Source organism: Pseudorasbora parva, chromosome 1 (genome assembly GCF_024679245.1).
Source record: "Pseudorasbora parva isolate DD20220531a chromosome 1, ASM2467924v1, whole genome shotgun sequence".
Lineage (NCBI taxonomy): Eukaryota > Metazoa > Chordata > Actinopteri > Cypriniformes > Gobionidae > Pseudorasbora > Pseudorasbora parva.
This window is the reverse complement of record NC_090172.1, coordinates 59981389-60003888: the sequence shown is the minus strand read 5'-3', so window position 1 is coordinate 60003888 and position 22500 is coordinate 59981389. Positions and strand designations below refer to the sequence as shown.

At 39.3% G+C, this 22500-nt stretch overlaps 1 protein-coding gene across 2 annotated transcripts in view; it reads right to left on the bottom strand.

Annotated features, from left to right (window-relative positions):
- nlgn2a (neuroligin 2a) overlaps positions 1 to 22500 on the bottom strand; it is a 483615-nt gene that overhangs the window by 235927 nt on the left and 225188 nt on the right. For both annotated transcript variants that reach the window (XM_067447029.1, XM_067447036.1), the window contains one exon: positions 22336 to 22485. In XM_067447029.1, the coding sequence (XP_067303130.1) occupies positions 22336 to 22485 (150 nt within the window). The remainder of the gene's footprint in view (positions 1 to 22335; positions 22486 to 22500) is intronic.

Sequence of the window (22500 nt, the reverse complement as noted above, 5' to 3'; positions counted from 1 at the left end):
ATATGGCAACCAGCAACCAGACTTTTACATCATGTGAGTAACCGTGTTAACTCTAATGCCTGATCTGAGATCAGTGATTTCTGATAATGATTCATGTACAGGCAGATGTTCATGTATGTGTCAGTCAATCAAACTTCACATTCTTTCTCTTGGTAGGAGGAAAATAATCTGTTAAACTGTGATTGAGTTATATATAAAAAGCTTTTAAAGACTGTTTCCTTTACAGTCACTGGAGCTGTCAATCAAACAGCGCACGTTTATCAGTGACTGAGTTCTGGACTCGCAGCAAAACTCCCGTATTAATCATCGAATCTCTTATTTCCATTGTGTGTAATCTGTTATTTCTGATGAAAGCATTGGCTAGCGTGCAGAAATCGAGTTGCAATGACATGATCACTGCATTCATGAGCTCAACATGTGTGTGTGTGATCGGCTCCAATGCTCATCACTGCAAGCTTTCATGCCACCCAGGGGCGTAGCCATCTTTTCAGAAGTGAGGGGGACAGAAATGTCGTAATACCATTGTTTTTTTGACCGATATAATTTATTGCATCTCTTGCTTTTAATTTGTTAAGATATCAAATACACTGCTGAACAATAACCACTAATCTTTATATTTTCTCCTATATTTTATGCCAATTTTAGTATTGGTTTAAGTACTTCAAGCACTTGTGCATTAAGTATCGATAGATTTTATGCAATGTAATATATATATATATATATATATATATATATATATATATATATATATATATATATATATATATATATATATATATATATATATATATATATATATATATATATATATATATATATATATATATATATAAATATGCTTCATTTATATAATAAGAAATGCACACTGTAAAAAATTATTTAGAAAAAAAGTTACCTGGTTGCCTTAAAATTTTGAGTTCATTGAAATTAAAATTTTGAGTTAATACAATGAAAAAATGTTGAGATTCGACAACCTTTATTAAAATATTATTAAACGATTTTGTAAGCATATTGGGTAATTGTGTGTGTGTTATTTCTGATGATGCAGTGAAACATGCGAAATAGTGCTATTTTCATGATTTATCAATTTTTTTATGTGGTTCAGATACAATAATATTTTGAGTTTCTATTTATTAAACAAATTTCCTTCATTGTATCAACTCAAAGTTTTAATTTCAATAAACTCACAATTTTAAGGCAACCAGGTTACTTACTTTTCTAAGTTGAACCAACAAAAACCAACCACATTTTTTTACAGTGCAGTAAAAATCATAATACAGTGAGATATTATTCTTCTCTGTTCTCTTTAATATATAATAAAGTGCATTTTTTGTTTGGACTCCAGCCTTCAGTGTCACTAATCATTCTCATGAGGATTTGATGCTCAACAAACATTTATGATTATTATCAGTGTTTAAAAGTTTTGCTGCTTCATTTTTGTGGAAACAACCATACCATTCAAACATTTGTGGTAAAATTAAAAAAGAGAGAAATTATTACTTTTATTTACCATACATGCATTAAATTGATCACAAGTGATATTTTTAATATTACAAAAGATAATAATTTATTTAATAAATGCAAATAATTGCTGTCCATTGAACTTTCTATTCATCAAAGAATCCTGAAAAATAAAATGTAGGCCTATCATGGCTTCCACAACAATTTTAAGCAGCACAACTGTTTTCAGCATTTTTTTTTTTTTTTTGTGGATAATAATCACAAAAATGTCTTGATTATAAAATCCTCATATGAGTATGATTAGTGAAGGATCATGTGACACTGAAGTCTGGTGTAATGATGATAAATTCAGCTTTCAGTTTCCATGTAAATACAGTTGCCCGTGACTTTAAGAGGCGCGAAATCTACGCCCATGATGCCACCATCTGAATATAATGCTGTATACTTAGATATAATGCTTTAATCAACACTTTTCATGGTTAGTTTGAAAGCTGTACTAGTAAAAACGTGCAAAAAGAGAGTACAGTAATACTTAACGATTTCCTATGAAAAAGGCTGTAATGTCAAAATCGTACTAACATTATAAGTGCACCACAGGAAACATTTTAAAACAATGCAGTTCATGACCCCTTTAAATTCATTTTGCTTGAAATCAGTATTAATTAACTGACACACTATGACTATTCGGCTGTTTTCTGTGAAATAGTCAGTCCTTATCAGTTTGAGCAATTACGACCTGCCGCCTCTAAACGAATTAACAAAAAAATCACTTTAGTCAGCAAACCTACAAGCATTTTCTGAATGCTTCAGGACGAGCAGAGGTGGCTTGAATAATCACAATTAGAGGTAGAGGAATTATAAAGAAAACAAATGAGGGTACTGAGGACACCACTGGGCTTATAAAGCCAAACATCTCATTGCTGATTCTGCCCGGTCTCTGTCTCCTTTAAACTGTTTGTATGCAGAAGCCGTAGGCTAGAATTCATTATCAAAAAAGCTACTCTGTCTGCATTAAGGATGGGACAAACAAACACATGTTGATTTCAAATCATATACTAGTGTTTCTAGCACCATTCCGTCCAATCCTGCATCGACATGGGGCTCCCAGACACCTGATTGGCTCAGCACTAGAAGTGTGTGGCTTCCAAAGGCTTCGATTAGGTTTCGAGTTCTTGCCAAGGCATACTGCTGTTAGATATTTTAGTGCAGTCTGGAGGAGAAAGAAACAAGGAGTACGCCTTGCTGAGCACCGTAAACTGAAGAGGATGGTTTGGGTGTAAACACGAACCCCCTTCCCCTTCCCCTTCCCTTAAATTCCTGCTTCTATGGAAATGCATCGCTGGAATAAATAAGTACTGATAATAGCGGTGGATGTAGCTTTGTCTCTGCTCAGCAGAGTGTGGGAGGTTTATTAAACACTCAGAGCAAGACAGTGGAATGAAAGGAGACTGGCAGAGATATCACCGTCCCCTGAGGCTGGAAGACCAGCGTGAAAACACGCTGACAGGAAATGGGCTGCTTCCCCAGAATGCACCAGTTAATTGGTTAATGAGTTAATGAGTTAATTAGCATGAAGCAGCTTGCAAACGTGAAATTTTGCACCGAATGAAGGGTGCGTGAGCTTGGGCACACGGGTAGGCAGCCTTACATGTTTAAACACGCAATATGGCGTATGCAAACCTGATTACACCAAATTGCAGCCTGAAATGAACCTTAAACCACCCCCTCTATCACCATATGCTACTTTCCATCAGTCATTCATGCGGTATGTGTGTGTGTGTGTGTTTAACCTGCAGTAATTGCGGTTTTGTGCAATCCTTTCCGATTTAATTTGCATGCGAGGAAAATGGGAGCTGGGGGAGGGGCGGCAGCTGATCTCCACAGTTACGACCTTAAAGAGAAGAGAGATGGAGGATATAGAGGCACAAGGCCAAGAAAAACTGAGGGAGGAGAAAACGGACATTTCCGGATCATTTTATCGACCTAAATGGGAGTTGACATGGGATATTTGGACTTCGTTACACAACAGGACAATTTAAACTGACTAGTGACATACACATACACTTATACATTCATATAAATAACAAGCTAAAATCTTCAAACAGTTCAGAGAATATCGGACATCCGTGTTTTGTCCATCATTAGAACGGCTGTATCCGAGGCAGTAAGTGCATCGCATTAGGTTTTCATCAACTTACAGTTTATAAAGTTTACTGTAGCTATGTGAGCGCAGTTTTTTCTGTCGTTTGGCCAAAATGTTATAAAACAGAAAATGCTTTGCACAGGCTATATAATTTAGTTTTGGCTATGACTCGACAACAAATGCCAGACGTAAAACACTCTTCTCTGCTCCTCAAATACATAAAACATTAGCCTATATACACTCACTTAAAGGATTATTAGGAACACCATACTAATACTGTGTTTGACACCCTTTCGCCTTCAGAACTGCCTTAATTCTACGTGGCATTGATTCACCAAGGTGCTGAAGAGCAGAATGCATTCTTTAGAAATGTTGGCCCATATTGATAGGATAGCATCTTGCAGTTGATGGAGATTTGTGGGATGCACATCCAGGGCACGAAGCTCCCGTTCCACCACACCCTAAAGATGCTCTATTGGGTTGAGATCTGGTGACTGTGGGGGCCATTTTAGTACAGTCAACTCATGTTTCATGTCATGTTTAAGAAACCAATTTGAAATGATTCGAGCTTTGTGACATGGTGCATTATCCTGCTGGAAGTAGCCATCAGAGGAAGGGTACATGGTGGTTATAAAGGGATGGACATGGTCAGAAACAATGCTCAGATAGGCCGTGGCATTTAAACGATGCCCAATTGGTACTAATGGGCCTAAAGTGTGCCAAGAAAACATCCCCCACACCATTACACCACCACCACTAGCCTTAGTGGTAACAAGGCATGATGGATCCATGCTCTCATTCTGTTTATGCCAAATTCTGACTCTACCATCTGAATATCTCAACAGAAATCGAGATTCATCAGACCAGGTAACATTTTTCCAGTCTTCAACTGTCCAATTTTGGTGAGCTTGTGCAAATTGTAGCCTCTTTTTCCTATTTGCAGTGAAGAGGATTGGTACCCGGTGGGGTCTTCTGCTGTTGTAGCCCATCCGCCTCAAGGTTGTGCGTGTTGTGGCTTCACAAATGCTTTGCTGCATACCTCGGTTGTAACGAGTGGTTATTTCAGTCAAAGTTGCTCTTCTATCAGCTTGAATCAATCGGCCGGTTCTCCTCTGACCTCTCGCATCAACAAGGCATTTTCGCCCACAGGACTGCCGCATACTGGATGTTTTCCCTTTTCACACCATTCTTTGTAAACTCTAGAAATGGTTGTGTGTGAAAATCCCAGTAACTGAGCAGATTGTGAAATACTCAGACCGGCCCGTCTGGCACCAACAGCCATGCCACGCTCAAAATTGCTTAAATCCTCTTTCTTCCCCATTCTGACATTCAGTTTGGAGCTCAGGAGATTGTCTTGACCAGGGCCACACCCCTAAATGCATTGAAGCAACTGCCATGTGATTGGTTGATTAGATAATTGCAATAATGAGAAATTGAACAGGTGTTCCTAATAATCCTTTATGTGAGTGTGTATAATGTCTGTTGGGAAAAGAAAACGCTGTACTTATTCAAAGAACTAGTTCTTTATTTATCATTGCATTGCAAACAAGAAGAGACACTTCATTCACTATAGAAGCAGGTCGAGTTATTACATTTTACAGACAGTTTGAGGATTGTAGTGGATGTTAGCCAGTGGATGTTTAGTGGATGTTAAGTTCATACTGTGTCCTTGTAAAATACATTAACTAAAGATTTGAGAGCAACTATAGAATCTTTTCTTAAGTCTGATATCCAAAAAGTTTCAAAATAATATCTTAAAGGAATAATTAATTGTATAGCTATTATACGTTTCAGAAATCTTTGAATATAGAGCATGAGTCATGCCTTTATGGGGATTTTGTGTCACCGTGGAGCTTGACAGTCTCAGTCCTCATTCACTTTCATTCCATGAAAAATATTTCATATACTTTAAAATAAACCTTTTGTGTTCTGTGAAAAAGAGAAAGCCAAGCAGGTTCGGAATAACATGGCGTGAGCAATGACAGAATTTTCCCCTTTTGAGTGCACTATTTGTTCAGTTAAAAAATTATCTGAAACTTCCTTTTGTCAAAGATTTTGCTTAAAATGTTTCTTTAAAATAAATGCCACTTGTTTTTTTGTTTTATAAGGCAAAGAATTTCATATATTTTAGCTGCTGCTAAAAGTGTAACTTTGACGGTTTTTAACCTGTTTGGTATTGGTACAGTGTCTGTAGTATAAATTAACAACATTTACTCCTTCTCTGTGTTAAATAGAGAAATGCATGTTTATTTATCAGCAAAAGACTTCTGACAGATCCAGGGCTTTCATCAAAACTATAGGTCTTACTTCCGTATTTTTTTATCCCTGCCCACGGACAGTCGGATCGGGAGAGGGTTATTAACAGAACAGTTACGGTAAGAGTAGGTTTATCACTGAAACTTGTAACATATTTTGTCTACTCTTTAAACAGCTTTATGCTAAAAAAATATTATGGCAACAGCTTTCGTCATGTCGCTCTCTTCATAATTCCGTTTCTTTGCAGCCGTTAGCCACTGCCTACAATGCTCTGGATCTGGAAACTGAACGTAACTCACTCCCGCTAAATGTTTACTCTTTGAATTCTTGCACCGGTGATCAACACAAGCAGACCCCATTAAAAGTTTGCTAAGAAGTATTCCCTACTAAAGCAAAGCGGTATTTGACTCTGGTAAGTGTGTGAACAGCAGATGGTGGGAGTGGCCTTGGATGGAAACATGCCCAGTGCATTATGGGTGAAGTTTTACTACCTATTTGGCAAAAGGGGATACTGTGTTTTATCTAGTCAGGTAGTACAGATTTAATTTTTTTCGCCTTTCTTTAGTATAGGTAGACAATTTTATTTTTAAGTCCTTTTTTTTCAGCGGTGAAGTGTCCCTTTTACTTCTGTCTCCAATTACATCTCTGGGCCACCATCATTGATGAAAGACTGTACTTCATCCCTGTTTCTTCCTCTACTCCATTCCCTCCTACTCCTTTCATATCTTTCACAAATACACTACTATTTTATTAACTTTATTTTTTTTTTTATTACCCTGCAACATCTTGTATCCCTGTATCTTTTGTTAGGCATGGGGCGGCCCTCAGCTGTCAATCAATCTGGTCACACTAGCCAGTGGTCACATCCTCCACCTGTCCTTCAGCTTATGCAAATGAGCCTGACAGCCATTATCAATGTCACTGATGCCGCTCCATGTGTATGTATACTTAAAATGCTACAGAGACACACAAGACAAGACAAGAGAAGAGACAAGTCGAGAAGAAGAGAGCAACAAGAATCCTGAAAGCCAGTTGTGCTGTCCAGACAGGATATGACCGGAGGCCATAGAGTCCAGTCAGTTGCTCTTGAAAATGGAGAAACATCAAGACCTTTTCACTTCTATAGGACATCCAGCCACAGACCATTACTGCCGTTCATTACCTGGATTCTGATACTGTAAAAAGAAAAGTAATCTTAGAAGCTACGTATACCTTTGTCATGGCAGAAGCCATATATATTTAAATGCAAATGATAGAAGGATGTACTGTTGTGTATACCATAACTCTAAATTATTTGTTTTTAAATAAACAAACCTAATATAATTGAGGCAAACATTTCCACACACTTAATAGAAGATTCTTCATCTTGACTATTAATGTTAATGGAAAATAATGTTTTGTTGAAAAGACTTAACTGAAGTTTTTGCAATGGGAACTTAACTGATTGAGTAATCCCCCATTAAAGTTAGATTTTTTTTAAACATTAAATGATTATCTATAGTTTCTCTTCAGCACAAATACTAGTGAAAAGTCTTTCCCTCTGAAGCCAAATAACATATGTGGCTAATTGTATTATTTTCTCTCCATATCCAGTCCTGTGCAAAGTATGCCAGGAACTAAAAATCTACATTGCACCGATTCACAAAACAATATTTATAAGTGGTATTAAATTATTTAAGTTGTGCCCACTAAAAAAGAACATATTAATATTAAACTAAACTCTACTGTGTTACATGACTCGGATTCATTGATTAAAAAAAACAAAATAAAAAACAAATCAACTTAAAAGTACACACACACACACACACACACACACACACACACACACACACACACACACACACACACACACACACACACACACACACACACACACACACACACACACTAACCAAGCAAAACAATACATTTATTGTTTTTGTATAGTTAAATAAAGCAATATGCAGCTTTATTTCAAACACTTAATGTTTATTGGCTTGTGCTCGACCAATCACAAGCTCTTCTCTTCCCCACAATGGTAGCCCTAACATAATAATCTTGTACAAATAACTACATGAATGAATGAAACTGGACGTGTCAAAGCAAACATTCTTCCACTTTTGTCCTGCTGATGACAGACTCAAGTGTGTGGAGTATGTCAGAAACTGAACACACATCTGTAAACTGTGTCCACTGTAGACAGCGCCTGTGATTATAATGGTTTCTATTTGCCTTTGACATCACGCTCACATCCAGGGGAGGCAGATGTCAGCCGTAAAGCGACTGAACGCCAGTGGGCGGAGCCTATGATAATGATACATAACTATTGGTCTATGTCTTGCTCTGGAGGCGGTCATATGCAAATGCATTTGACCGTGTGATGTCACAGTTCCCGCAATATCAAAATGAGCCATTTTTGGAGCTTGATTAAATAAATGATTTGTGTATGTTTAATCTATGAGGCTTGCAGGATGTTTTAATGGTATACAAATACCTCTTTTATGTCAAAAGATAAAGGCAAGCATGATTACGCATGGCCCCTTTCATTGATATTCAGAGATTTTATTAAAGGGATGGTTGATTATGATTGAACTTTTTAAACTTTAGTGAGTGTGTAATTTTGCGGATTGAGCATAAACAACATCTACAATGAGCTTATCCCCTGTCATCACTAACCCTAAAATTCACATAAACTCTGCCCCCGGCAACACACAACGAAGGGGTTGAGGTCACGTTGGCCGCTTTAAAGAAGAGGAAAAGTTGTTGTAGCACTTTTGGGAGTCTGCTCAAGCTGTCACATCCGTATTTTCACATGTGTTGCAATACAGTACATAACACAAGTGCAAAAGCATGTCATAAAAGCAAGATGACAACATGAGTAATAACCGTAATTAAACTAGACTACACCTGTTCTGTCTTCATGCAGCAGATATTCTCTGGCTATGTGAATTTTACAACAGCAGCGATGTGGTTTAATGTGATGTGGTTAAAAGGCTGAACAGTTTCTGACATTTTCAGTGCGTGTCTGCGTCAGGTAATCAAAGCTGCTAATATGAACTCTTGAAGCTGGAAATGCAAATGAGCTGCTGCTCCCGCCCACTTTCTAGAAGAGGGCAAGGAGCAGCAGCTCATTTGCATTTAAAGGGACACAAAAAACTGCTCACTCTGTGGACACCAGAGACTCATTTTACATCTTGTAAAAAGAGGCATTATTAGGACCCCTTTAGAGGGTTACTTTTGTGATTTAACTTTGTATTTAAACTGGGTCATTAATGTAGTAGAAATGTGAAATTATTTTTGAATTTGGTTCCTTCTAGACTGAGAAAAGACAGAATATTTATTTTTGTCTTATGTGGATGAAAGACAAAAACTCCCAGAATGCACTTGCTTCGCTACCCTACGAGGCCACTCCCAAAGCCACCGCTACTGCATCACTGGATCACTTTCCCACCATGTTCATGACTGAACTCCCACAAATCAGGTCAGTTAGAGAACAGAAAGTACCATTAAAAACTGAACGTGTATGTTCAATATAATGTGAGTGAGCCGAGCGAGGGTCACAGCACAAACGCAGCAGGAGTCCGATTACATTCATCACTAGAGCTGAGGTAAGCGTGAGTGTGGCAGTCGCTCACAGTGCGTGTTTAGTCTGGAGCATTTTCATTTCATGCCTTTGGAAGCTTAACTTTAATAAGAGTTAATTTGAGAAGATGAAGCACTGACTTTGCTCCGCACAGCTCAGTTTACATGAATGCCCGCGGCTGCCCGAGTCGAGCGCTGTGAGTGTGATCCCACCCTCATGTGCGGGTTGAAAACATGCAAAAATACTACTGGCTGTAGCCTTTAGCATCTGGCCAAAAAATCCCCCGATGACGCAAAATGATAGCCTGACAAGCCAGACCCACATCAAGATGTTTGGTCTGGAAACTCACCATTGACAGCTCAATCTGAGGGGCGGATAAACGGTTGTCTTTCAAACTCCCTCTGCACGCGATAGGATAGCGCTACACCAACCAGAGCAACGAAGGTGAAACAGAGCTAGTTGAAAGATTAAACTTTCGTTTTATGCGGTCGGCAAAACTCTGAACACATCTTCCCTTTTTAAGAATGACTGCAGTGCCGTTCTTTGTTCTTTTCTCAGAGAAAAGCTTAACTCCAAGTCTTCCAGAGTCGCGGTCAAAGCTGATTCGAAAGACCGCCGCCGTTCGCCAGTTTCTGTGTTTACTAGAAGCACGCAACTCGGCCGTCGTCATTATGGCTCCGCCCACCGACTCTATACACGATGTGATTGGCCCGACCAGAGTTTGCCGTTTACAGCTCAGAAGGGTATTGAGAGTTTAGATAGTGCAGCTTAGATTTGCTGCCGCTAGGGTTAGGGTGCGTCTAGATTTCTAGGCTAGCAAAATGACGATATTTGCGTCATTGGAGGATTTTTTCCAGAAATAAAATACATTAATCTCTTATCTCAGGGGGATATGGGGGGGAGGGGGGGGGGGCACAATCATTCGAATATACTCCAGGTTTCTGTTGATACAAAGTGATATGCTAAATCGCTGAAGTAACCCTTTTTTATCATTGTGATATTCACAAAGACACCGAATTATGTTTTAGAATAAATGGCCTTGGCCTCGCAGCTCAAATGCATGCTTCGACATGTTGAGCATTGATGCTCATCTGCTTGACATTCTGTCTTTCCACCACTATATGAAGTAATAAAAAAGGCTCAAATAAAATAAAAGCTGAATAACTCTGGAGGTGGATCTGTGTTTATTCTATATCCTAATAGAAAATCCCAATATGACACAGAGCTGAATTCAAGCGTCAGTCAAACTCAGAGATGGCTGATAGATATGGGCCTGTGTGTCCTTCTGTACCCACTTAAAATCCAAGGCTGTAATTCCCACAGGTTAAAGCACCTGTCAGCTGGAAAACTCCAACATCCGAACACAGACTCGCTCTATAAGCACAAAAGTTGTGTCAGCTGTTTGAAGCGAAGTTGCTCAAATCTCAGCGAATTCTCTCCTGTCTGTCAGAAGCTTGAGTTGAAACTTATCTCCAGCTATAATAGAGCCGCAAGTTCCCAGGAAGTTATAGGAAACGTGTCTAAGGTGTAATATATCCATCAGCAGCATTAATCTTTTTCTTTTTTTTAAACTGGCTGAGGCAGTCGGGAAGCTAAGCAATGGATAATGAAGGGAAGAGAGGAAGAAAAAGTTTTGGTGTGTCAACTGGAAGAACATTTCTGATGAGGGCAAATAAAGAAGGAAGAACCAAATGAAAGCGTTTTTATTCATAATCAGAGACGTGTGTGTGTGTGTGTGTGTGTGTGTGTGTGTGTGTGTGTGTGTGTGTGTGTGTGTGTGTATGCAGAAGTGCAACTCACTGCTTCAAGATGAGGCCACTTATTAATGTCATCCTTCCATCTTCTGTCGCCTTCATTATTTTTCCTGCCTGATCTTTGAGTCTCTCTCTTTTGCCTCTTCCTCTCTCTCTCTCTCACTCACAGTCTTGGAGTCAAGAGGATTCTGCTTATCTGTTCTGCCTTGGGTTGCTATGGAAACTGCCCGGATGGTCAGGATTTGGAGTTCGGCTCTTCGTTCACGTCTCAATATATCCCTCAACCTTCTCAGGACACGCTCAGACGTAAATAAGACCCCCAGCTAACTATCAAGGTTTCCATCTCCCCCATGAATGTCATTCATAAACTTCTAGTTATTCATTAAAAGTCAGTCTGTGTGTGTCTAATAGCAGCGGCAAAACAGATTTGAATGTGTACGTGATCGTGTATGTCAAAGGTTGTCTGAGTTACCTATCAACTGAAGGCATTCACAATAGAGTTGATACTTGGGATTTAAGAATCGATACTGGTTCGTAAAAATGAGAATCAATTAAAATCAAGAAATCAATATTTTTTACCCAGGCCTATTTTTATCCCAAAAAAAAATTACGGATGAAATCACTTCGGATTTCCTTTCAGAATACACTCAAGACCAAAGCCTATAATGAGAGAAAGACATCAGACAAACAAGAACAAAGAACAAGAGTGAAAGCTAGAGTGAAATATCGGCTCAACTTCAGAGATGTGTTTTTTTCTTATAGGCACTGCTCTGTGATGGTTGGGGTCGAGACACCATTTTCACAGTCAGCCAGAAAGATGCAGTGCAAGTGGTAAACCTAAATCATCTCCTCCATGGCAACCACTGTCACGGTAAACGGGGGGGGAAAGCCACATGACTGTGTTGGGGAATATGAAGATGGCACTTCTACCTGCAGCTCGCCAGAGAAAAACAGAGTATAGCAGGAGTAAAAAAGATGTATGAACAAGTGATTGTGTCAAAGCAAAGATGAATACTGCTGTAGTCTACTTAGACTTTCTTCAGAAAAATCTGCAGCATGGTAAGAAAAGACAGGCAGAACTACCTGAAAAGCTAAAGAGAGTGTAAGACGTGTGTATAAATAAGGAATTCATAACTTTCTTTCCTTTCCCCCACCCCCAGCACTTTCAGTGTGTTTGTGCGTGAGATATACTGTGACAGATGATACAGAAATAATGAACTGTAGTTCGAATAAACAGGATCCAATAGTGTTTCCAATGCACACACAAATACATGCTAACATTCAGACATAAAATATGAGCTAAACTGGGCTTGTGGGCTAGTTGTTGAGACCGATTTAAACATACAAAACACACAGATAGACTTTAAGGGAGATTTACAGCTCCGTCACTCACCGACTGGCTCTTTCGGCTTTCAGATGTGGAACTCCACTACTAAATTTTGAGTATCCTGCAGTTTCACTGGATATTATAGTAATAGCACCAAATACTACAGGCCGAACTAATAAAGTCAGTCAAATCAAATATAAACAAAAATTATAATATATGAAGTTACGTGAAACATTATGTGACACTTCATAATGAGGCTCAATTGGTAACCACTAGTAAATGGATTCAGAATCATGAACTAACAATTACATTTTAATTAGTTAAGTTAATTTAGGTCTAGGATTCTTGCTTCGGGTACGAGAGGTCCTGGGTTAAAATCCCAGACGAGCCCCCAATTTATTACGTCCCTATTTAAAAACATAATAATTAAAACAACTCAAATAATTCATGTAAATTCATTTTACATAACAAATGTTCATTTGAAATGTTAAACATATATTAGTAAATGTAAAATGAGCATTAATGTCACCGTTATGTTCAGTTTAGTTTAGTTCATGCACTTTTAGTTTGCTTTCATTAGGGTTTCTTTGTCTTTGTTTCCTGCCACTCATTAGTTTCTATGAACACTGATTATCATCGCAGCTGTTCATTATTTTGTCATCTTCATTGTGTATTTACGTTTTTCCTTGTGCACTCTTCATTGGTCCACCCATATTAGTTCACCCGTACAAATCATTGACTTCAGGTGTTCAATCACTTCATGGCCACAGGTGTATAAATCAAGCACTAGGCATGCAGACACTTCTACACACATTAGCGTAAGAATGGGTCGCTCTCAGGAGCTCAGTGAACTCAAGCGTGGGGCCGTGATAGGTTACAACCTGTGCATTCATGAAATTTCCTCACTACTAAATATTCCACACTCAACTATTAGTGGGATTATAACAAAGTGGAAGCGATTGGGATCAACAGCAACTCAGCCAAGAAGTGATAGGCTAAAATCACAGAGCGGGGTCAGCGCATGCTGAGGTGCACAGTGCACAGAATTCGGCAACTTTCTGCGAAGTCAATAGCTACAGACCTCCATACGTCAGACCTGTGGCCTTCAGATTAGCTCAAGATCAGTGTGTAGAAAGCTTCATGGAATGGGTTTCCTTGGCCGAGCAGCTCATCCAAGTCTTATATCACCAAGTGCAACGTAAAGTGTGGGATGCAGTGGAGTAAAGCAGCCACCACTGGACTCTAGAGCAGTGAGACGTGTTCTCTGGAGTGACCAATCACACTTCTCTCTCTGGCAATCCAATGGATGAGTCTGGATTTGGCGGTAGCCAGGAGAAAGGTACTTGCCTGATTGCATTGTGCCAATTGTAAAGTTTTATGGAGGGGGGGATTATGGTGTGGGGTTGTTTTTCAGGGGTATGGCTTGGCCCTCAGTTCCACTGAAAGGAACTCTTAATGCTTCAGCATACCAAGACATGTTGGAATGGTCAAAAATTCCCATAAACACACTCCTAAACCTTGTCCGAAATCGAATACTTCCCTACTATATAGTATGCGAAAAATAGCATGTAGGTAAAAAGTCCCTGAATGATCAACTGTTTCAGCAAGATTCTGAAGTGTGCAAACAATGGACACTTTAATATCCCATGAGGCCACGGGAGAGGATTTGTGAATGGCAGTGAAGCGAAAATGACGCTGGTAGGTCACATGATAATGACAACATGGTGAATGTAGTACGTCCAGATTACACTCTTACTATATAGAACATTCATTTTTTAGCAGACTACATGATTTTTGCAAAGCGACTGTCTGTAACATAAGAACTTTGGCATCTATAAAGTATTAAAAATACCTTCCAATGGATTATAAAATCTTCAAATGACCTACACAACCTTCAAATGACCTTTGCAACTATACAACCTTTAAAAGTATGAATTATTCATCTTCTTTAGGTCTAAAAATGAAATCAAATTCTTTCAGCTGGCAGTGGTGTGACTGTAAAACTGAATCCATAACTCTAACGAGCAAAGCATCTGTGTCTGAACGTGTGACAGACTGTGAGCAGGCCAATGGTTTTATCTAAATTATAGTTTGAGTCACGTCACTCATTTTCATTTCAGATGACGGCCCACAATGATAGAGGATCTGCAGTTCCTTGAATCACTGTCGCCTCAGTGCTCATACTGCTGGCCCCCATCCAGGCTCATGATAGAAGTTGATAGTCGAGAGGAAGGGCGTGACGATGGCGCACTGCTGCCAGTGCATGATGGGATGTGCTGATGTTAATTGTGTCCTGTCACTGCTGCTGTAAATCCTGCATCATTCACATCTCTTCTTTGTGGAGACTTGCACACATCAGGTGTCCTTGTGGAGCAGGTATGGCACGACTCTAACATAATGACTTAAAGTAAAGTAAAGCTTGCCTTTCTAAAATGTGTTTAGCTACACTATAGGCTATTAGGCTAGACGATTTTTGAATGTTTTTGAAATACATTGGGGCAAAAAAATATCTAGTCAGCCGCCAATTGTACAAGTTCTTCCACGTAACAAGATGAGAGAGGCCTGTAATTTTCATCATAGGTACACTTCAATTATGAGTGACAGAATGAGAAAAAATTCCAAACAATCACATTGTCCGATTTTTTAAGAATTTATTTGCAAATGATGGTGGAAAATAAGTATTTGGTCAATAACAAAAGTTAATCTCTATACTTGAGATTGTTACACCATTTGTTGGCAATGACAGAGGTCAAACGTTTTCTGTAAGTCGCCACAAGGTTTGTATACACTGTTGCTGGTAGTTTGGCCCATTGCTCCATGCAGATCTCTTCTAGAGCAGTGATGTCAAAGATTTTCCATGGGGTTGAGATCTGGAGACAGACTAGGCCACTCCAGTACCTTGAAATGTTTCTTACGAAGCCACTCCTTCGTTGCCCGGGCGGTGTGTTTGGGATCATTGTCATGCTGAAAGACCCAGCCACGTTTCATCTTCAATGCCCTTGCTGATGGAAGGAGGGTTTTACTCAAAATCTCACGATAAATGGCCCCATTCATTCTTTCCTTTACACGGACCAGTCAGCCTAGTCCGTTTGCAGACAAACAGCCCCAAAGCATGATGTTTCCATCCCCATACTTCACAGTAGATATGATGAACTAAGAATTAGTTTTCCTTCAAACACGACAAGTTGAGGTTTTTTTTAACCAAAAAGTTATATTTTGGTTTCATCTGACCACATGACATTCTCCCAATCCTCTTCTGGATTATGCAAATGCTCTCTAGCAAACTTCAGATGGGCCCAGGACATGTGATGGGCAAGTGCAAGCTTAAGCAGGGGGACATGTCTGGCACTGCAGGAATTGAGTCCCTGGTAGCGTAGTGTGTTACTGATTGTTGTTGTTGACTTTTATTGTCTCCTTGGGGAAATTTTGTTTGCAATTGTTTCCACAGGTGTAATCACAACACAAACGAACATCATACACAGAAAATATATATACTATATATTAAAAAACAAAATCATCACTGAGACCCGCTCAGTAGACACTACAAAACCCCTATTTTTCATTTTAAATGATGTAGCCTTTGTTACATTGGTCCCAGCTCTCTGCAGGTCATTTACTAGGCCTCCTGTGTGGTTCTGGGATTTTTGCTCACCGTTCTTGTGATCATTTTGACCCCACATGTAAGATCCTGCGTGGAGCCCCATATCGAGGGAGATTATCAGTGGTCTTGTATGTCTTCCATTTTCTAATAATTGCTCCCACATTTGATTTCTTCACACCAAGCTGCTTACCTCTTGCAGATTCAGTCTTCCCAGCCTGGTGCAGGTCTACAAATTTGTTTCTGATGTCCTTTGACAGCTCTTTGGTCTTGGCCATAGTGGAGTCTGGAGTCTGACTGTCTGAGGTTGTGGAGAGGTGTCTTTTATACAGATAACGAGTTTAAACAGGTGCCATTAATAGAGGTAACTTAAAGAAGAAGTTACAGGTCTGTGAGACCTTGCTTTTTTGTAGTTGACCAAATACTTATTTTCCACCATAATTTGCAAATAAATTCTTTAATTAATTTTCTGGATTTTCTTTTTTCATTCTGTCTCTCATAGTTGAAGTGTACCTATGATGAAAATTACAGGCCTTTCTCATCTTTTTAAGTGGGAGAACTTGCCCAATTGGTGGCTGACTAAATACTTTTTTTTTGCCCCACTGTCTCGTACAATGTAAATTATTCATGTGATGCAGAGCTGAATTGTCAGTTATTTTCTTCAGAAATCCTCCTTCTAATATGCTCTTAAGAGTAGAACAATCACAACAGACTGGATCATCTGACCAATCAGAGCAGAGTAGGCTCTCAGGAAAGGAGGGGTTCAGAGAGACTGAATCTTCAAACAACTTTTTTTTTTCAAGCAAAACTCATTTAGAAATGAGGTGATGTGCATACAGTCTTGTTTAAAATAATAGCAGTACAATGTGACTAACCAGAATAATCAAGGTTTTTAGTATATTTTTTTATTGCTACATGGCAAACAAGTTACCAGTAGGTTCAGTAGATTGTCAGAAAACAAATGAGACCCAGCATTCATGATATGCACGCTCTTAAGGCTGTGCAATTGGGCAATTAGTTGAAAGGGGTGTGTTCAAAAAAATAGCAGTGTCTACCTTTGACTGTACAAACTCAAAACTATTTTGTACAAACATTTTTTTTTCTGGGATTTAGCAATCCTGTGAATCACTAAACTAATATTTAGTTGTATGACCACAGTTTTTTAAAACTGCTTGACATCTGTGTGGCATGGAGTCAACCAACTTGTGGCACCTCTCAGCTGTTATTCCACTCCATGATTCTTTAACAACATTCCACAATTCATTCACATTTCTTGGTTTTGCTTCAGAAACAGCATTTTTGATATCACCCCACAAGTTCTCAATTGGATTAAGGTCTGGAGATTGGGCTGGCCACTCCATAACATTAATTTTGTTGGTTTGGAACCAAGACTTTGCCCATTTACTAGTGTGTTTTGGGTCATTGTCTTGTTGAAACAACCGTTTCAAGGGCATGTCCTCTTCAGCATAGGGCAACATGACCTCTTCAAGTATTTTAACATATGCAAACTGATCCATGATCCCTGGTATGCGATAAATAGGCCCAACACCATAGTAGGAGAAACATGCCCATATCATGATGCTTGCACCTCCATGCTTCACTGTCTTCACTGTGTACTGTGGCTTGAATTCAGAGTTTGGGGGTCTCACAAACTGCCTGTGGCCCTTGGACCCAAAAAGAACAATTTTACTCTCATCAGTCCACAAAATGTTCCTCCATTTCTCTTTAGGCCAGTTGATGTGTTCTTTGGCAAATTGTAACCTCTTCTGCACATGCCTTTTTTTTAACAGAGGGACTTTGCGGGGGATTCTTGAAAATAGATTAGCTTCACACAGACGTCTTCTAACTGTCACAGTACTTACAGGTAACTCCAGACTGTCTTTGATCATCCTGGAGGTGATCATTGGCTGAGCCTTTGCCATTCTGGTTATTCTTCTATCCATTTTGATGGTTGTCTTCCGTTTTCTTCCACGTCTCTCTGGTTTTGCTCTCCATTTTAAGGCATTGGAGATCATTTTAGCTGAACAGCCTATCATTTTTTGCACCTCTTTATAGGTGTTCCCCTCTCTAATCAACTTTTTAATCAAAGTACGCTGTTCTTCTGAACAATGTCTTGAACGACCCATTTTCCTCAGCTTTCAAATGCATGTTTAACAAGTGTTGGCTTCATCCTTAAATAGGGGCCACCTGATTCACACCTGTTTCTTCACAAAATTGATGACCTCAGTGATTGAATGCCACACTGCTATTTTTTTTGAACACACCCCTTTCAACTAATTCAACTAATTGCCCAATTGCACAGCCTTAAGAGCGTGCATATCATGAATGCTGGGTCTCATTTGTTTTCTGAGAATCTACTGAACCTACTGGTAACTTGTTTGCCACGTAGCAATAAAAAAATATACGTTTTTGTACTGCTATTATTTTGAACAAGACTGTATATATATATATATATATATATATATATATATATATATATATATATATATATATATATATATATATATATATATATATATATATATATATATATATATATTCTTTGAAGCATGAAAACCTGTCGTAGGAGACTCCAAAACAAAAATAGTAACCATCGTGAAATAGCTTAATAGAGGAATTAACAGGTTACCGCTAAGCCCACTGTGTCTTCACTGCTCATCACACCAGAAAGACTTTTTACATCAATAATTTAGAAACACAGTCTATCTATCTATCTATCTATCTATCTATCTATCTATCTATCTATCTATCTATCTATCTATCTATCTATCTATCTATCTATCTATCTATCTATCTATCTATCTATCTATCTATCTATCTATCTATCTATCTATCTATCTATCTATCTATCTATCTATCTATCTATCTATCTATCTATCTATCTATCTATCTATCTATCTATCTATCTATCTGTCTGTCTGTCTGTCTGTCTGTCTGTCTGTCTGTCTGTCTGTCTGTCTGTCGTCTGTCTGTCTGTCTGTCTGTCTGTCTGTCTGTCTGTCTGTCTGTCTGTCTCTCTCTCTCTCTCTCTCTCTCTCTCTCTCTCTCTCTCAATTTAAATTCCTTGTGCTTTGCATTATATCTAGAGGGAAAGTCTTGAGTCTATGAGAAGACAAACAGACAGTGAGAGAAAGACATTCACAAACAAATATAAGCACTCTCTTTTGCATGGCAGGAAGAACTGAGCCGAGAGGCTGACATCTCTAAGCTTCGGTATCTGTAGTAAGCTCCAGAGCCAAGTACATAAGGCACTAATACGCCAGAGAAAGTCAAAATGCTGAAGCGCCACGCCCTGGGCCCTAAAACCATCTGAGTCAGCCTGCGTCCCTTCAGCTGTATCTGTGTGTATGTTATATATTACGAGTATTAAAAAAATAAACCGGCACCAACTACTTTGCAGTAATAATGCTTTGAACATCTCAAGCGCCTTTCTTTTTTATTCCCTTTTCATTTTATTATTATATATTTTTTAATATTAAGCACAAATCTAAAGGCCGCCTTATCTTCGCTCTGGGCAGCGCTGCAGTTAAAGTAAGAAATGAAAAAATATATTTCTAACTGCCGTGCCCCAATAAAACCGTCAGAGCCAACGCTAATCTGCATGAATATATCACTCTTCAGTATTTCAGTCTTGTAAAATAATAAAAGAGAGAAAGAGAGAGGAAATGAGTAAGGATTTAGCGCTTATAACTCATAAACGCTCTCGTAAGACCTCATGTTACCCCGAACTACCCTAACTATCCGCATTCAGCTCTGCGGTCAAAACTAATGAAGAAACTCTGACTAATGACAACCGCAGGTTCCCAGAAGAGCTATTCTGATCCAGAATGAATTCACTTTAAGTGACTCATATATTTGGAGCAATTAAGCAGAAATTGACCTATAGCCTGTAATTGGTGCACTGTGGGATCCGCTGGTGCTCTTTTCTGTAGGAAATCAATGGCGCAATTCACCCAGATGTAACCATTAACTAATGTGTAACTATCTTGACCAGGCTGCAAAAAAATTACCCTACATTAATGTTGTACATTGCCTTGCAGTTAAAGCACATTCCTTCCAATCTACGAACATTCGTTACACCTACAATGTTGTGCAGTTGAACACATTGCCTTGCAGTTAAGGCGCATGCCCTAATATTTCAAATCAATTCAAATCAATATTCCCCATCTCGTTCCCTCTTCTCCACATAATGTCTAGTCATCACTCCATCGATATTAACAAAAGTGGTAAAACTGCCTCAAATGAATCATTGAATTGGTTCGTTTAGACAATTGTTATGCTTGTTGTACATGAGCTGATTAACAAAACATGAACTATTCACTACTGATTCACATGCCCCAATACATAAACAAGAGTAGATACAGCCTTTGGATCAAAGATCATCACTATGGGTGCATTCACACTTGGCATGTTTGGATGGATTAAAATGAACCCTGGTGTAATTGCTCTGTTAGTGTGTTTCACTTAAGTGTGAACGCTGCCATCTGAACCCTGGTACGCTTCCAAACGATCACTGGAGCGGCTCAAATGAAATATGAACGCAACATAGACCAAAGACATCTGAACGAACCGAAAACTGGACATGATGTCACAAGATGCGACCCTAAAAAGGAAAGAATGCATGCTTTTTCTCTTCATAGTCGCAGCTCGGTACAGGCGTCAGAAGCGCGTCTCCTCGAAGCAGATCTTTGTTTGAGTGTGATAGAGGGTTTCCTGCCGCTGTTTTGACTCCTTTACACATCCTTTACACATCCAACACTTCCTGAGTTCTTAGCTGCTCAAAATACCATCATATGTTGCTACGTGTAACCCCTACTGTTCGATCCGGGACTCGAACCCGGGTCCTCCGGCATTAGAGTCGGACGCTCTAACAAGGAGGCTAAAGGCTGCAACCCCTAGCATCTGTCGTCAGAGCGTCTCTTGAGGTCAGAGGAGTGAGGTTTACTCGCACAGCCACTACTAGCTGGCCTCCGTTACATACACACGCACAGTGAGCGCATTTAGCCCAGAATACAGCATTGTTTTGGATGTTCAGTAAGCAAAAAAAAAAAAAAAAATTTGGTCTATCTTTAGGATCAATCTCAAAAATAACTGTGAATGCTAAGTAAACCAGGACTATGGGTCTGTTCACTTGTAGATCAGTTCGCCTGATTAGTTTGCTTTATTAAAAAACATTTAGTCCTGGTTTGCTTAGTATTCACATTGGCATTTTAAAGCTAGACAATGTAATTTTTCCGTCCGCTAAAGGTCAGCTATTCAAAGCAAAGGCGTAGTTTGATGACGCCAAGTTTGAGCAGAATCTTGGGACGTTCTTCACCTCACACCCGGTGGGAAAGAATCGGACTCTGGCAGAAATCATGTTGATGGATGAGATTATTAACGTTACTCTAGTATGAAGCAGAGCAGGACCGAGTGTTGAGGAAGGCCACTGGAGCGATTGCTACACAAACACACGCCTCGCAAGCAGCGGGACTTTTATTATGACGGGACACAGTCGCCGGCGGCCATTTCCGCTTTTCCGGTCATGAGTATGAGGTAACGCAGCTCTGTTTATCATATTAGAAACATTTAAGTTAGTTTAAAATGATGTTCTGACGTAACTCTGTGTGTTCGCTCAGCGGCTGCTGTGACACTTGTTCACACTGCTAAGAGTAAAGCGCTTCTGCAGAATAAAAGCGGAAACCGAGAGTAACGCAGATATGACGACATTAACAGGCGACTCCCTCAGACGTCCCGGATCATTGGTTAAAATAGCAATTTCCTCACAATTTACAAATAGTTGGAAACATTTGAGGTATTGTATTGTAAAATCTCAACTGACCAAAATATATAAAACTGGCCTGCAAAATACTACACAGTGCACCTTTAACACTGAAACTAAAGATCCTGAACCTAAAGGCATAGGGATATGTTCACAATCTGATTGGTCGGCTTATATTGCCGGACATCCAAAACAATGCTGTATTCTGGGTTAAATGCGCTCGCTGTATGTGCGTAGCTGCATATGATGGTATTTTGAGCAACTCGTGAACTCGTTTTAATCCAACCAACGTGCCCTGTGTGGACACACACTTTAAATGTATTATTATTTTGTTTTCTGGACCAAAAGAACCAACGTAACCAAATCAGTGTGAACACAACCTTAATGATCTTCCATAAAGTACCGGCTTCTGTTCCTCCTGTGATTCCAGACCTGCATGAAGAGTTAATGGGAAAGACTTGAAGTGCACTTACCCAGAACTCCCAGCCTATAGTTCATGGTGACGACAATCACGTTGCCATACGCCGCAAGGACGCTGGCATCAAACATGTTTCCGGTTCCTTCCATATAAGAGCCACCGTGAATGAACAGCATGACAGGTTTCTTCCTGCGGTCACGGATGTCTGGAAAAGAGGTCA